Genomic DNA, 17178 nt, shown 5'->3' on the forward strand with positions numbered 1-17178 from the left:
GGCGAAGTAGGAAAAAAGAAGTCCACTTTATGAAACAAGATTTAATCATGGCCCGTGGACCGGCCACGTGAGACATTCCCGTCACCCGTTCTGATTAACAGGCTGACCTCAAATACTGTTGTGTCACTGAAGTACTGTCACCCCCTTGTGTCCAGTTTGGGTTTTCCAGTAGCGGTACCGTAGCTTCGGTCTCGGACGTGGTCGGTGCTGAGGTCGCGGGAAGGCCCGGCCCCTCCTGTGGGAAGACTTACTTACCCACAACTTCCATAGGCCGTCAGTCTGCAGTGACCCAGTTAAGACTCAGTAGATGTAAACTCTGCAGGTGGAGGTCCATGGGTCGTAGACTCCAGTGCCTGTGAAGGAAACCCTGGCCTCAGCTGTGCCTTTCTTGGAATCTGCTTTATGTTCTGAGGCTGGCTTTTGGGGTTTTTCTCGGGATAGATAAGCCGGAGACGGACGTGGTGGCCCGGGAGTGGCCTCCACATCTGTTACGTGTTCGGGGAAACCTTAGGTTTGGAGCGTGGCTGCGAGCTGCTCGTGTGCACCAGCGGTCTTCAGGGCTCTGTTTCCTCCCAAGAGCGCTCACCTCCTGTTTTACAAGTTGGGACCCAACCCTCTGTCGCATCTTTTCTAATGTTACTGCTTTGAAGTAGAAGCCTACTTTCACTTCTCGAGTTCTCGGAAGCACTGGGAACTCTTACGTTTTGTGGCTTAAAGTTCCTTGATGAATGGAGAATTCACTTTTGCTGTCTTTAAGCCATAGGTTTAAAGGGTGAAAGTTACATCCACCTGCACAGTTTAGATGACACACCCATCTGGGACCTGCGCCTCACAGAGGAGAGGTGAAGGCGCCCTCTTCAGGTGGGGCTTGAGCAGAACACCTTCCAGGTGATGGCCATGCGCTCGCCTGACTGACCCTCTCCTTTAACGGTACTGTCTTCGGTGTGTAAGTAACGGGCTTGACGGCCATTCTCCTCTTACCTCTCGGGATGAGTCCGTCACAAACACAGTTTTACGGAATTCTACGTGGTGAACGTGAGTCCTAATGGTAAATACTCTCTATGTGAGAATGGCTCACGGAACTGTCTTTCCCGGATGGGTAGATGCGTGTTTTTCACGTTACTGACAATGAGTTGTGACTTAGAATTGGTGTATTTAAAGTGGTATTGTCTTCTCACCCGAGACTAACGGCATCTTTGAGTTAAGGAAATACGGTATTTCATCGTACGAGTGTACCAGGAATTTCTTATTTGTGGATATTTAGGTTATTTCCGGTTTTTTATATTTGATGCCGGGATCCTTGGTTTTTTGTTTGTTTTTTAGGATAACTTTCCAGACGTGGAACTGTTTGGTTAAAATGTGTATAAATTTTAAGGCTTTTGATAACACTAAATTTCTTTAAAGTATTTTTGGTATTTCCTGTTTTGGATTTTCATAGTTTTTTTTTTTTTTTTGTCTTATATGTGCTAAAAGACATTTAGATGGAAAAGAAAGAGAAAAGCTGTCTCTGTTGACAAGTGGCATGACCTGGTGTGTAGGCAAATCTGGGGAGTACACACACAGACTTGCTGGGGCTGATAAAGGAGTTAGTGAGGCTATGGGGTATAAGATAGATACACAAAAAGCGCTTATATTTTTGTATACTAGCAGTGACCACCGGAAAATGAAATTAGTGTAGTAATTTCATTTATAAAAGCATCAGAAAGGAGAAATAGTAGATTTAGCTAAAATGCAAGATTTCATACTGAAAACTTAAAACGTTTTTGAAAAAATTAAAGATCTAAATAGATAGAAGTCATCCCATGTTCAAGAATTGAAAGACTTGATATTATTGTAACGATAGCACTCTCCGAATTGATCTGTAGATTCGGTACAATCCCTGTGAGAATCCCACGTAGCTTTTTTGGCAGAAATTGACAAACCGATCCTAAAATTCATATGGAAATACAAGAGACGCAGAGTAGCCAGTGCGACCTAGAAAGTAGATCAGTACTGGAGGACTCCTGCCTCCCATTCCAAACTTACTTTGAAGCTATAGTCATCAAGAAGGTGTGGTACCAGCTGAAGGATAGATCACGGGATACACGTCGAGTCCAGAAACAAACCTTGACACTTAGGACAACTTGATTTTTGGCAAGGGTGCTAAGACAGGTCGGTGGAGACAGAGCCAAAGAATGAATTTGGACCCTGCCTCCTGTCACACACAGAATGTAACCGAGAATGGGTTACAGACTTCAGTGGAAGAGCTGAACCCAGTAAGACTCCTGGAAGAAAACAGAGGTGGAGTTTTGGGATCTTGGACACTAAAAGCCCAGGTGACCAAAGAAACAATTTAAATTGGACATCATGAAAATTAAAAACTTTGGTGCATCAGAGGACGCTATCAAGAAAGTGAAACAATACAACTTGGAAAGTGTAACCTCACGCTTGTAAATCATATATCTAACAAGGTATTTATACCCAGAATCACATGAAGAGCTCTTACAACTTCACGTGAAAAGACGAATGACACAGGTAAACAGTGGGTGTAGGATCTGAATAGCATTTATCCCAAGAGAACGTGTATATGGCCAGTAAGCTCATGTTAAGTGGTGAAAGCAGTTTGGCAGTTCATGAAAATGCCAACCATACCGTGTCACCCAGAAGAGGCGCTATGGTTGCAGGGGGCTGGGAGCAGGGGAGATGGGAAAGGGGGGTGAGCTTTCTCTTTGGGGTGATGAAAGTCAGATGGTGCTGATGGTGGCACAACTCTGAATGCGCTGGGGACGGCCGTGTTTCAGTAAACACAAGGACCACGGGTTCCAGGGGCCCACGTGGTGTAGCCTGTCGGCGACACAAAAACAGCCCTGGGATAACAGGTTACTGTCCCCTAAGGGGAGTTGCCCGGCCTTGCCTTGGCCATTTTCACAGTAGACGGGGGGATGCTCATCAGTCAAATGAAGCCTACTGGACAGTGTGGTCCGAGAGAGGTTGACTTGAAGAGGAGCCATGCAACGTGTCAGAAAACACCCAAGTAGCCTTTGAAAATGACTCCAGCCACGTTAGCGGTGTAATAGATTTCACAATAGATTCCAAGTACATAGGTTTTCTGTAGGGGCGCCCGGGTGGCTCAGTTGGTTAAGCATCTGGCTCTTGACTTCGGCTCACGTCGTGACCTCACAGTTTGTGAGTTCGAGCCCCACGTTGGGCTCTGCGCTGACGGCACGGAGCCTGCTTGAGCTTCTCCCTCTCTCTCTGCACCTCCCCCACTCCCGTGCTCTCTATTTCTCTCAAAATAAATAAATACACTTTGAAAAAAGTTTTATTTAGATAGCATCAAGTTAATCTGTCCGGGGTTTTACTTAAAAAGTGAGGAAGTAGGGGCGCCTGGGTGGCTCAGTCGGTTAAACGTCCGACTCTTGATTTCGGCTCAGGTCAGGATCTTACGGTTTGTGGGTTCGAGCCCCACATCCGGCTCTGCGCTGGTAGTGTGGAGTCTTTCTGGGATCCTCTCTCTCTCCCTCTTTCTGCCCCTCCCCTGCTCATGCTGTCTTTCTCTCTCTCCCTCCCCCCCAAAATTAAAAAAAAAAATAAGTTTAAATAAAAATATTTTTTAAAAAAAGTGAAAAAAAGCGTGGTGGCTGTGCCTGTGCCCCACGTGTGTCTGTAGACGCTGCCACGGGGAGAAACTTGTCGTGCTGGGATAGCTTCCTGTTGCTACACATCTCATTCTACCAGAAAGAGAAGTATAGGAAATGTGTGATTTTGATGTCAGTCTTTGTTAATTTAAACTTGAATGCTCGCATGTTCTAAATATAATTCATGGGGTTTTGAAGGTTGTTGGTTTCCTTATTTTTAGGTTACTGAGTCCTTTCTGATGTTTGGCTTGAAATACAAGCTATGATACGAATTTAAAAAAAAATTTTGGCTGATAGAATCATAAATCTTATATATTATATTTTTTTAGTGGTGTTTCATTGTTCCTTTTGGTCTTTGTTTTCATTTATGTTTTAGAAGTAACAAATTGGCGGGTGGGGGGTGGGGAGTAAAACTTTGTTACTGTTTTGTTATTTAAAATCCAGTTTTCTCAAATACCTGATTTTATTTTGTCTCATAGGGATTCGTTTTGGCTGTTACCATCATGAGGGAAGCAATTGATGAATTTCGGCGTTTTCAGCGAGACAAGGAAGTAAATTCACAGCTATACAGCAAGCTCACAGTAAGAGGTCAGCAAGACACTTTTGATTTAGTTTATCGTTTGCTTAATGTAGCCATCACGTCAGAGTTAACATAAATGAAAGAAAACGTCATAATTCTGTTACCGAAAATAGTATTATGAAATTACATATGGTATCTAATTAATTTTCTTACGATAATGTAATGCCTACAAATTCAAGGTAGATTTTTTATTCATTCTCCAGATGCTGGGATGTGTGTGTATGAGTATAAACATGTACACACTTAAACACACATGCGCACATGCACACCGAGAAATGGTCGTGTGGTGCGCTCTGTCTCGGTTTGTATATGAGGCGTGTGCACGTAGACACGTGTGATACCCAGCTGGTGCAGGACATTTTCTGTGAAGCCCTGTATCACCTTACCTGCCGTCTCTGTTTGTGTTATATTTTCAACACAGTCGTAGGGTTAGACAGTTAGTACCAGGGCCTTAAACTGTTTAAGTGCAAGGTCTCGGAGCACCTACAGTTCATGTCATGATCCAAAGTGGGACCACTTTATGCCCATTTCTCCTTAACTTCGTTCAGGGCTTTTAACCCTTGCTTAATTTATGTTTTTAAAGAGTTTGTTTATTTGGTCTCTCAGTCTCAGTGGAAAAGAAGCGATGTATTGGGAAGAGTGTGGGGAAAGCATTTGTGGGTGGGCATTACGCCCGTCAAAAAGTGACAGTGACACCATGACAGTGATCGCATCAATGGGGGACAATGAAGGAAGGCACCGAAAAACTAAACACGTATTCATAATAACTTCAAAGCCTGTTTCAAAGTTGAGGTTTAGAGTGGAGTTTGTACCTTTTGATTACATGGGGACATTTGTACATTGAATTATTTATTTGAAATAATTCTCCAAAAAAATATTTTTATAGCTTATTTGGACAGATCTCACGTAACGTAAAGTTTATCCGTTTAAAGTGTGCAGTTCAGTGGTTTGGGTCTGTTCACAGAGTTATGGAAGCATTACTGCCGTCTGCTTTTGGAACGGTCTTGACGTTCTAGAAAGAAACTCTGAATATGTTAGCCGTCATCCCATTCTTGCCCCTCCTGCCCCTCCTCCAGCCCCGGGTCCGTCCCCCGGTCTGCTTTCTGTCTCCATGGGTCTGCCCCCGAGGAGCAGGTGTCCGGAAGCCTGCAGCGTGTGGGCTGGTGTCACAGGCCTCTTTCCCCGGCGTCCTGTGGTCACGGGTCATCAGTTCATCGCTGGCGTGGCGCCTGGCAGCGCTCTTTTTCTTTTCGTTGCCCAGGGCTCCTCCTCTCTGTGGCGTGCCGTGTTTGCTTCCCATTCAGTAGTGGGTGGACATTTGCGTTGTTTCCACTTGAGGCGACTGTAAAGAAAGCCGCCGCAAATGTCTGCGTGCGGTTTTTCTGTACGAACGTGATGTTACTTCTTCTGCGAGCATACCTGCCACGAGTGAAATTGCTGGATTGTATGGTAAGCACGTTCTTGAGAAACTGCAAACTCCTCTTCTGATTGGCCTTACCGGTTTGCTGTCTCACCAGCAGCGTGTGAGTGGTCCAGTCTCTCTGCGTCTTCACCGGCACCTGTTAGCGTCTGTCTTTTTGTTGCAGCCGTCCTGTTGGGCGTGAAGTGGTAGCTCGTTGTGGTTTGGACTTGTGTTTCTCTGATGACTCATGACGTTGAGCGTCTTTTTCATCTGCTTATTGGGCGTTTGTATGTCTCCTTTGGAGACGTGTTTTTTCAGATTCTTTGCTTACTGTTGGAACTGGGTTCTTTTTTTGTATTTATTGAGTTGGAAAAACTCTATATATTCTGGATTTAAGTCCCTTGTCATTCTGTGATTTGGACATATTTTTGTCTCATTCGGTGGCTTGTGTTTTTTTCTTTTTCTTTGTGTCTTCTGACGCACAACAGTTTTCATGTTGATGAAGTCCTGCTCATCTGTGTTTTCTTTTATTGCTTGTGCCATTGTGATGTACCGAAGGAACAGTTTGTCAACCCAGGGTTGCAAAGATTTACTTCTGTATCTTCTTCCAGGGGTTTTATGCTTTTAGCTCTGACGCTCTGATGTGTGATCCGTTTTCATTCTGTAGTTTGTGTGGGTGTATGACATGGGTCCACATTCCTTTGTGTGTGAGTATCCAGTTGTCCCAGTACCATTTTTGAAAAGACTATACTCTTGCGATTAAATTGAACGGTTAACTAGTGAAGAGTTTTGATGTATGAAGTAATGGCATGGTGGAGGAAAGGTGTGTTGTAGAGAAGAGGTGAAGTTTTGGAAAAAAGGAATCCCCAGAGTGGCCAGGTAAATTAGGTGTACCTTTGATGTGTCTTTTTTGGAATATAGTATAGGTCCCGGCTTAGTTTTTAAATTGTTTTCGTTGTGATATTTGGAATGAGTAGAGATTCGTTTCCGTGTATTAATTGTATCATTCAAAACTAAATGGCATGATGATATCTGTGAACCATCAGTCGGCAGTCCTGCCTGCCCTCCTGAGCGTAGAAGCAGTGAAGGGTCGAGCACTTGCCTCAGAGAGAGCAGCCCACATTCTCAGTTTGGGACTCCAGGCCGTGGCTCTGAAGGTAGTGGAGCGGCACGCACTTGGGAGAATTGTGTCTGTCCAGCCTGGCAGGGCCACTTGAAGGACCGACTCAAGACGGTCGTCTCTCTTCCTCTGATTGGATGTGACTCAGGGCAGAAGAGCCAAAAAAACAGTCGGCATTTCGGAAGCCTGTGTCAGCAGCAGTGGCTGGGGGGCGACAGGTGATAGTTGACACACCGAAGAGAGTGTCGAGTGCCCGCTAGAAGGAGCTGGAGACAGGATTCTTTGGAAAATTGGGGCCTTCAGAAGTGCGTGTGTTGACAGGAGAATTTTGAAAGCCACATCCAAGGCTGGCACTGAATCATGCTCAGAAAAGACCCCAAGAAAGTGTTTTGCCTCTAGCCAGTCTCTAGGCTCACTGCAACCAGAGGTGAGGTCTCAGGCAGAGTTGTAGACAGCTTGCCGAGTGCCGGGTGTCCCGGGACAGCCAGCCTGCCAAGGCTGGGAGAGGCTGTTCACTCCTTCCCTTCCTCCCTCCCTCTCTCCCTCTCTCCCTCCCTCCCTCCCTCCCTCCTTCCCTCTCTCCCTCCCTCCCTCCCTCTCTCCCTCCCTCCTTCCCTCCCTTCCTCTCTCCCTCCCTCTCTCCCTCCCTCCTCCTCTCTCCCTCCCTCCCTTCCTCTCTCCCTCTCTCCCTCCCTCCCTCCCTCCCTCCCTCCTTCCCTCCCTCTCTCCCTCCCTCCTTCCCTCTCTCCCTCCCTTCCTCTCTCCCTCTCTCCCTCCCTCCTTCCCTCCCTCCCTCCCTTCCTCCCTCCTTCCCTCTCTCCCTCTCTCCCTCTCTCCCTCCCTCTCTCCCTCTCTCCCTCCCTCCCTCCCTCTCTCCCTCTCTCCCTCCCTCCTTCCCTCCCTCCCTCCCTCCCTTCCTCCCTTCCCTCTCTCCCTCCCTCCCTCCCTCTCTCCCTCCCTCCTTCCGTCCCTCCCTCCCTCTCTCCCTCCCTCCCTCCGTTCCTCCCTCTCTCCCTCCCTCCTTCCCTCCCTCCCTCCCTCCTTCCCTCTCTCCCTCCCTCCCTCTCTCCCTCCCTCCCTCTGTCTCCTGTCCTTCACCCTTCCTCCCTTTCTTCCTCCTCCTCTCATTCCTTCTTCCCTCCATCATCCCTCCTTTTCTTTCTTAATCTCACCCCCTCCCCTTGCAGGGAAATCTTTTTCAAAACACTGACTGAAAGACTTCACAGACCACACATGACAAGGAATACACACTTTACAAAACGATTCTAGAAAAGTCACTAGACGTGCACGGCTACAGCATATACTGGCAACAAAAGAAACCCAGAAGAGGAGGACGTGACTGATTTCCCGAATTACCAGATTATAATAGTCAAAATGTATAGGTTTCCACAGGAAATTATGAAGCATGCAGAGAAACCATGTAGCCCAGTCATAGAAGAAAGGAACAGAAGCTGTCCCTGAGGAGGCCCAGATTCTGGACTTACTGGACAAAAGTCTAACTCACCTGCCATAAGTATGCTCACGGAGCTAAAGGAGACAACTGAAAAATGTTAAGAGACATCAGGAGAACAATGTACTGTATTAAACAGAAGATCGATAAAGGTATAGAAATGATCAAAAGGAAGCCAAGAGAAATTCTGGTGCCAAAAATTATAATAAATTGCAAGAAGAACTCACTCGAGAGTTTCAGTGGCAAATTTAAGTGTCCAGGAGAAAGAATCCCTGACCCTGAACCTAGATCACGTGAGATGATCCATTCTGAGACGTGGAAAGAAGAACGAGGAAAGTTAAGTAGGGACTTGGGGGCAGCACTAAATGCGCTAATGTGCGTGCAGTGGGAGTCGTGGGAGTCGTAGAGGGAGAGGGCGGAGAGAAAGTTTGAAGGAATAATGGCCGTTAACTTCCCAGATTTAAGAGACATGAATCTACACCTTCAGGAAATTCCGTGAATCCCTAGAAGGACGAACGCAGAGAATCCACACCGAGACGTTGTAATCAGGCAGTTCAAACCCGAGGACAAAGAGAATGTTCTGAAAGCAGCAAGGGAGAGACAGCTTGTCACACACAAGGCCTCTCGAGTAAGAGCCTGTGGAGGACAGGAGGTGGATGACGTTTTTAAAATGACAAAAGAAAAAACTGCCAACCAAGAATTGTGTGCCCCATTCACGAGTGAAGGAGAAATTCGGATGTTCCCAAATGCCTGTAGAATTGAAAACAGGCACTCGAGCAAATACACATGCAGCCACGTTCATGCAGCGCCCTTTATGATCGCCAGTGGGGGAGAACAACCCGAATGTCCATCGGCGCGTGAGTGGATAAGCAAATTGTGCCGTTTTCTCACGTTGGAGTATTATTCAACCGTAAAAATTAATACTGATACAACATGAGGGAACCTCGAAAAAGCCGTGTGAGAGAAATCAGACACAAAAGGTCACAGACTGTACGACGTCATCTACGTGAAGTATGGGAACAGGTAGATTACTGGAACTGAAGGCAGGTTGTGGGGGGCACTGCTTAGTGGGTCGACGCATCCTTTTGTGGTGAGGAAAATGTATTTGAACCTGATAGAGTGGGTCGCAAAACACCGTGAATATACCCCGTGCCGTTGTAGTACTCGCTTACGATGGCTGATTTTATGTTATGTCACTGTCACCTAAAAATAGTAAAAGCTGTTGACGAAGGCATACTAATAATTAGGTCTTTTACACTTCTATGATACTCGAACTCAGAAGATCTTAAAAATAATTGTCAGTGGGTTTATTTCAAATACAAACGGAGATTTACCTTTTTACACCAAATTGACGACCGTTGGTCCCGTTTGAAAGGACGTTTTACTCGTAGATGGTAACGGTGTGGCTATCTCTGACTTCCTCCTCTGTGATCTGTGTCAGGTGACTTGCTCATTGGCATAACTGCCACCCTAGGTAGGTTGGTGTTCTCTCCACCTTACAGGGGAGGGGCCTGAGGCCCCCGAGTCCCTGCAGCTTCGCTGGAGCGGCTGTGTGAGCCCAGCCCCCTCCGACTTCATGTGGCTGTTCTGTGGGTTGTACGTTGCTCTGTGGCTCGTTATTCTGACGCAGATGATTGATGAGTAAAATCTAGAATGTGAAAAATGCACGTAAAAATGTAAAAAATGCTCCTTGGCTAGTCTGAAACTTGTTTTCTTGGGAAGAATAGTCTTTGCTCATCTCCTTAATTTGTAGCATTTCATAGGTTATCTGTTCTTTGAGTGGCATTGATGGCTCCTTCCTTATGTGACTTAACTGCGGTTTGTCTTATCGTATTTATCGTATTTACAGTATTTGAATTTTGTATTTGGAGTTCTTACACACATTCTTGTAGAAATACTCTGGGAAGATGTTCCCTGCTCTATTTTTTCTTTTCAAAAGGAAAGCCACGACCACTTTTAAGTATGCTCGGGTCTTGAGGGTGCTTTGTTAGAAGCAGAGAGTATTTTAACTGGTGCACGAGCTCAGTCGACACCGGGTGATCTTTAGCCAACTGCACACTTTGCTGCTTGAGAGGCTGTCTTATCACGTGGGAATTTTCCACGTCTGCTCCTGCTCCGTTCTTTGCTTTCTCCTTGTTTGTGACCTGCTTTATGATTCATGGTTCTCTCCTAATGGATAGCGTCCGTCAGAGTTAAGGAGGAGAAAATGAAATTGTTGGCAGCTTTTCAGAAATCCCTGATGAGGAATTTGAATTGTGGGGTCATTCTGCTTTTGGTTTCTTGGGATCAGTGCTATTTTTTTTTTTTTTTTTTTTTTTTTTAACCTTTGCCCCAGAGAGGTGTATGAATTGCATCCTGGGCTATAATCATTCTGCTGGCTGGTTCACGATTCAGTTCCAGATACTTAGTACTCCCTATGGTCGGCACTGTGATCCCCCCCGGGGATTCAAACACGAGTGAGTCCTGGACTGTGGTTTTGAAAGAGCTCCTGTAGTATTCTAGCAGATAGGATAAACTCAGAGGTTTTTGTTTACTTGCTTTTGTTTTAATCAACCATCAAATCTCAGTAGGACTGTATCATGTCACCCACTATTAATGTGTATTCCAGATGCCCACCTCAAGCTAATGTGGGGCTTTAGAAATGATCTGGAATTAATTCTGGCTGTGGCTTCTCTTTACACTCGGTGATGACTGATTTCCAGTGGCTCTTATCTGTTTCTTGTAATGGTTATGGCATTCTGTTGTTCAACGTGTTAGACACATGAAAGAGAGAAGAAAGTCTGTTGTCTTTGAACTTGTGTACATTGTGTGCGTGCGTAGTTGTCAGAGAGAACGCTCACATATTTAGGTGTTTCTTGTGTTCCAGTTTCCTTGCCAGAAAGGAACTTGACCCGCTGAGACAATGTTCTTTCTTCCTGTGTATTTTAGCATCTTTGATTCTTTCTGTCAACACTGTTGTCACATACTTGTTAAAATTCTTACTGTTATTTTTACATAAAAAATCATGAAATACCTATTAAAATTTTATCATCTTTTAGTGAAATTTACTGTTTGTGAGTAATGTTTTCTTGAAAGATCTCTTTTTAAAAATCCCTCTTTAGTGCATTTTACACACTGTCTGTGGGCAGTGCACACTTCCCCAGGCATGTCCTAACATGTAACTGGTTTCTTGGGTTACTGCATCTTCCGCTTGGCAAGAAGGAGTCCCTTTTGTGACAGTCATGTCTTCAGATAGTTGGGTTTCTTTTAAATAGTATTCTCAAATGTTGGCTAAATTTTCCCATCAGAAATTGCTTAGGAGCTGATGAACTGAGAAGTCATCGGAGTGGGTTTCTGCAGCTGCTGCTCAGAGAGGCATCGGTGACTTTCCTTCTTATTCACGTGGCATCCCTCGTTCGTCCACTTCTGTGATGGTGCAGATCAAGTAGAACAGTGCGTCTTTTCTCATGAGGTCAGGGCCTGCTCGGTGCTTCCCGTTCATCTTGGGTGGTCTTCAGCATCTGTGGGCTGAGCAGCATTTGGGAAGTATCCGTTCAAGAATGTTCTGGAGGGGCGCCTGGGTGGCTCAGTCGGTTGAGCGGCCGACTTCAGCTCAGGTCATGATCTCGCGGTCCGTGAGTTCGAGCCCCGTGTCGGGCTCTGTGCTGACAGCTCAGAGCCTGGAGCCTGCTTCAGATTCTGTGTCTCCCTCTCTCTGACCCTCCCCCGTTCATGCTCTGTCTCTCTCTGTCTCAAAAATAAATAAACGTTAAAAAAACTTAAAAAAAAAAAAAGAATGTTCTGGATTGTCTAGTAGCGGCTCTCGATCTGTCAGATCTGTATGGTAGATCTCCATCAGTCGGTCGTCGTAGGTTGTCGTAGGTTGTTGTAGGTCGACACCGATCAGCAGCTGAGATTCATGATCTCATCTGCTCCGTCCTCTGTGGCTGCACGCGGTGGACGCGGGTCCTCCCGGGTGGGACAGATACACAGGAGCAGATTCATAGCTTTGGGACCGGCTGTGCATGACCCGTCGTGCTTTCTCAGCTCATCCTGGGAGGATCTGTGTGAATTCATTTCTTTGTGGCCTTGGTGCGCCACGTGTCTTTTATCGCATTGTTTGGAGATTGGGGCCCGGAATACGTGAAAGTAACAAGAAACGCCGGCTGACACGACGTACCTTGGCACAGGTGGAGTCGTGTGGCGGTGTGTGTGTCGCCAGCACCCCGCCCCCTCCCTCTGGTAGCTGCTGTTACTGTGCTGGTTGCTGTGCTGCTGGGTCCTCTGCTCTGTGTTCGTGCGGCTGTTTTCCCTGAAGGTTCCGAGGTTGTTGGCACCTGGCAGGATCTCAGACGATGGATGACTTAAGTAAATGAGGGGTTTGCAGATCAAATATGACAGCCCTAGGCCTGCCTGCGCTCCAGTGTGGCCGCTCGCGCCTCCCCCAGCATCCTTGCTCGCGTCAGGTACAGCACTGGGTTTAACTTGCTGCCTTGACTGGTGAAAAATACTCTCCTTGTGATTTGCTTGCTGCTGACCTTTTCACATTTCCTTGTTTCTCGTGATCTTTTATACGAGTTTACTCGTCTTTCTTCATACGTCCATTTCTACCATTTCAGAATTTCTCTAAGAGAAGCTTATCACATGACAAATATTTTTATCTTGTTTGACTCATTTTTTATCTTTTTCTTTAAAATTTGTTTTACTGTTTATTTATTTTTGAGAGAGAGAGAGAGAGAGGGAGGGAGAGGGAGACAGAGCTTGAGCGGGGGAGGGGCAGAGAGAGAGGGAGACACAGAATCCGAAGCAGGCTCCGGGCTCTGAGCTGTCAGCACAGAGCCTGAAACAGGGCTCGAACACACAAACAGTGAGATCACAACCTGAGCTGAAGTCGCATGCTTACCAGACTGAGCCACCCAGGCGCCCCTATCTTTTTCTTTTAGATGTAGATAAGTTTATAATTTTTATGTATGCAAACCTTCTGTTTTCCTTTGTGGTTTTTACTTTAATCCTAGAAAGGCTGTTTAACCCTAGTGTGAATATCTTAATTTCCCTACAGTGGTATTTCTGTGTTTTCATTTTTCATAGCTGATGTTTCCCTCCATTTGCAATTTTACATTTCAGGTGTCTATTCCATGGAGAAGGGAACCTGTCTTTTTTTACCGCAAATGGTTAGTTAGTTCCTTTAAAACTAGTTTTTAATGTTATTAAAGTTCTTTTTCCAGAGGCACCTGGGTTGCTCAGTTGGTTAAACGTCTGACCCTTGATTTCAGGTCAGGTCATGATCTCAGGGTTCATGAGTTCAGGGTGACATCATGGAGCCTGTTTGGGATTTTCTCTTTCCGTCTCTCTGTGCCCCGCCCCCTCCCCCCCCCCCCATCAGTATGCTTTCAAAATAAACTTAAAAAAAAAAAAAAAAAACCTAAAAAATAAAAAAACCTAAAAGGGCACCTGGGTTATTCAGTCAGTTAGGCATCCAGCTTCAGCTCAGGTTGTGATCTCATGGTTTGTGGGATCGAGCCCCACGTCAGGTTCTATGCTGGCAATGTGACGTGGAGCCTGCTTGGAATTCTCTCTCTCTCCCTTACTCTGCCCCTCCCCTTTTCTCTCTCTCAAAATAAATAAATAAATACACTTAAAAAAAAATAAAGTTTCTTTTTCAGGCCTTTGAGAAATGTGTCAGATTTCTTTGGGCCCCATTCTTTGCCTTGAGTTCTCCAGATTCATCCAGATCTCCGTGCCGGCTCCATTCCAGTTTTAAATAATGTTCCTTTTCGGCATGTTCCAGCGTCTTAGAATCTTTCCCTCCCTCCCTCAGTTATTTTTCTTTTTTCATTATTTGGAGATTTTCTTCTCGTGAATTAGACCAGTGGCATCGAACCCTCATGAACAGGCTCGTGGTGGCTCACTATCCTCACCTGTGGTTTCTTCTCTCTTGTACCAAGGGCCCGATGTTAGTCTCCACGCTGCGAGTGTTTGTGCAGCAAGAAACTGTCATGGGATGAGCGAAAATCTAGAGGAAATGAGAGACTAGGGACGATTTTGAGCCATATTTAGTTCATCTCCTTTTTAGCGGTAACATAACCATACAGAATCGTGGGGTATTGGGATTTTTGTACATTTGCAGGCGCCTGCTTTCTCGTCAGGTTTCTGGTTTTCGTGATTGAGAGTCTTAGAACTTAGAACTTGTTATGAACCGTTCGTGTTAACAGTACTTTGTATTTTAACATTTGGTAGAGGTGTAAAAAGTCTTTCTAACCACAGAAAACAGAGGTTGGAAATTTCTCCTAGGCAGACACCAGCAGGCTTAACCAAGACTTTGAAGTATCTTGTCTATAGTAAGACCACATAATTTTCATTTGTATTTGTTGCTTGATAAAATATTTAAGAGTGAGGTACTTAGTAAGTGTTTTAAACCTGTGTACTTTCCTACAAAATCTTTATTTAGTGAAGGTGGTCATTTGCTGTTGATACTTATTTCTGCCTTTGCTGCAGCAAAACGTGTACGTGGTTGGCTGCAAGTCTGTCTGCATGGTCTCTTCTGGCAATTTTGGGCTCTTCATTGGTATTTGGATGGTAGACTGTATCAGATAGTGAGACCGTGTCAGAAGGGAAGGGGTCCGGTGAATAACACTCAGTGTTTCATCTCTGGTTCTTACCACGATATTTCATTATTTCCGTATTCTTTCTAAAGCTATCTCATACTTTGTTTCCTGATAGAATAAGAAAAAAAATCTGTGTTTAACTTGAGCATCTTACTTTTTTTTTGATTCCGCCACTCTTTCTCTTTTCTCTCCAGCTGCTTTCGGGGGGTGGGGGTTTCCAGTACCCTCCCCCCATCTCCCTCCTCTCTTCGCGAGCTCTCTGCCCTCCACGGCTCCTCTCTCCCCCAGTTGCTCTCTCCGCACCACGTACCTGCCGAGTTCTGTGGTTCAGGTTGTGCAAATTGTGTTAATCCTCAGATCGGTTTTCTAGGCGTGCGGGATGGCTTGGTGTTGATCTGGCTGCATTTCAGGGATGAGAGATGCACAAAAGAACTGGCCCCTCCCCCGTTTTGTTTGTTTTTAATTGCTAAAGAATGTTTTTTAAAACTACTTTGATTATTGCTGGTGAAAGTGTAAGAGTAAAAATTGGTTACCTTCCGCAAGATGCTCTCTAACCCTTACCCCCAGACAGCAGCATTTCCTTTTTTTTTCTTTAATTTCCTAGGCTGTAGTCAATACAGGTCCTATGTGGATGTATTTTATCTCCCGGGCTTTAGGTAAGGTTCCTGCGGGTCGGGCGTGGCCCATTTTGTTCCCACGTTTGTCCCCAGCCTGTGTCGCGGGAAGGATAGCTCCTGCCCTTGCACATCCGGGTCCTCCATGTCCGTGCCCCACCCACCTTCAGCGGGAGTCCCCGGGCCTCCCAGCCTGAGCAGAGCCCTGGCTTTTGTGCTCTGGGACTGGCTTCACGGGGCCTTCGTCCGCGTTTCCCTCACTGACCTAGGACAGCCTCCGATGGCGCCGTCGCCCTTCATCACCTTGGGACTCTGTACATCGGTGCCTCAGGCTTCCACCTGCCCATGCCCCCAGCTGAGCCTTCTTGATTCCCCTGAGAAGAGCCTGGCCCTTCTCCAGGGCGCCTCGCCCTCTGCAGTCCCTGGCACGTGGTGGTGGTTTTTCAACCGGGGCCTGGAGGCCACTTGTCCTGGAGCGAGCCGGGCACCCTTTCTGTCTTTCTGGCTTCCTCCCTTTTACACCTGAGTCCAGCTGTTTGTCAGCTGCCGATTCCGTGGCCTTAACGCTTTTGCACTGTTCGTGACCCCTGTAATGTTCTAGTTGATGAAGTCTGATTCACCAGTTTTTTCTTTTATGATTGTGCTTTTGGTGCCCTAAGAACTCTTGGCCTAACTCAGGTTCACAGAGATTTTCTGTTAAGTTTCTCCTGTGTTTCTTCTTCTAGAGGGATTTGCACTGTGTATATCTATTTTGAGTAAACCTTTGTACTGGTACCAGTAAGGGCTGTGTTTGTATGTGGATCTCCAAATGTTTCCCGCACCGTTGATTGAAAAGGTGATCTTTGTCTCACTGCAGTGCCGTATACTTTGGTCAGAAATCAGTTGTCTCTTATGTGTGGCTTTATTTCTGGACTCTCTCTTCCACTCCACCCATCTGTTGGTCTGTTTTTATGCTAACATCATTCTTTTTTGATTACTGTTTCTTGAGAATAATTCTCGAAGTCAGGTAGTATTTTCCTTTCAACTTTGTTTTTTTGTTTTCAGAGTTGTCTGTCTAGTGTAGGTCCCGTGGATTTTGATATGACTTTTAGAATCAGCTTGTCAATTTCTGTAAAATATTCAAATCAAAAATCCCTGCTGGGATTTTGATTGGGATTGCATTGAGTCTAAAGATAAATTTAAGGGAGAATTAATATCTTATTAATACTAAAGCTCCAGCTGTTCTTGACGAAAGGGAACAGAAGGCTGTGAGTTCACGGGACTGAGGCTATGCAGGAAGTACAGACAGCCCCCTGCACACAGATGAAAATTCCTAGAGAACCGAGAGCTACTGAACAGTTTGACCAATTCTTTACGTTTAGAAATGTGCACTTGGAGGCAGATTGCTGTACCGATTTGACACGATGGCCTTGTCGTGTTTTTGTTCATATTGTCTTATTAACACAAGAATTTCTGCACTGCATTTTACCATCACCTGTTTTCTTTAAACATGTACTTGCAAGGAAGCTCCGTAGAAATGAATGAAAATCACTGTACAATACCTAAAAATTAAAGGCTATTTAAATATAAACTGTGTCTGTGATGTGACACAATGGTACCTCTTTCTCAGAAATGTAAGACCATGATCGCGGAGTCAGAAAAGGATATGTTTCCTGTTTCAAAATATTTAAAAATTATTTACTACATTTATTCCATCTTATGATTATGGCTGTTTCTTTCTCTGCTTTCTAAATGGGTCTATTACAGAGAATATAGAAAAGCAGAAGGAACAGTGGAATGGATAGTAGGAGAGAAAATAAAATTAAGTGATA

At 45.4% G+C, this 17178-nt stretch overlaps 1 protein-coding gene across 11 annotated transcripts in view; it reads left to right on the forward strand.

Moving 5' to 3' along the window:
- Window positions 1-17178, forward strand: part of ATP9B (ATPase phospholipid transporting 9B (putative)) — a 252976-nt gene that overhangs the window by 45923 nt on the left and 189875 nt on the right. For all 11 annotated transcript variants that reach the window (XM_053902858.1, XM_053902856.1, XM_053902864.1 and 8 more), the window contains one exon: window positions 4097-4205. In XM_053902858.1, coding sequence (XP_053758833.1) covers window positions 4097-4205 — 109 coding nt within the window. The remainder of the gene's footprint in view (window positions 1-4096; window positions 4206-17178) is intronic.

This window comes from Panthera pardus, unplaced genomic scaffold, assembly GCF_024362965.1.
Source record: "Panthera pardus isolate Hobbes unplaced genomic scaffold, ASM2436296v1 HiC_scaffold_15, whole genome shotgun sequence".
Taxonomy (NCBI): Eukaryota; Metazoa; Chordata; class Mammalia; order Carnivora; family Felidae; genus Panthera; species Panthera pardus.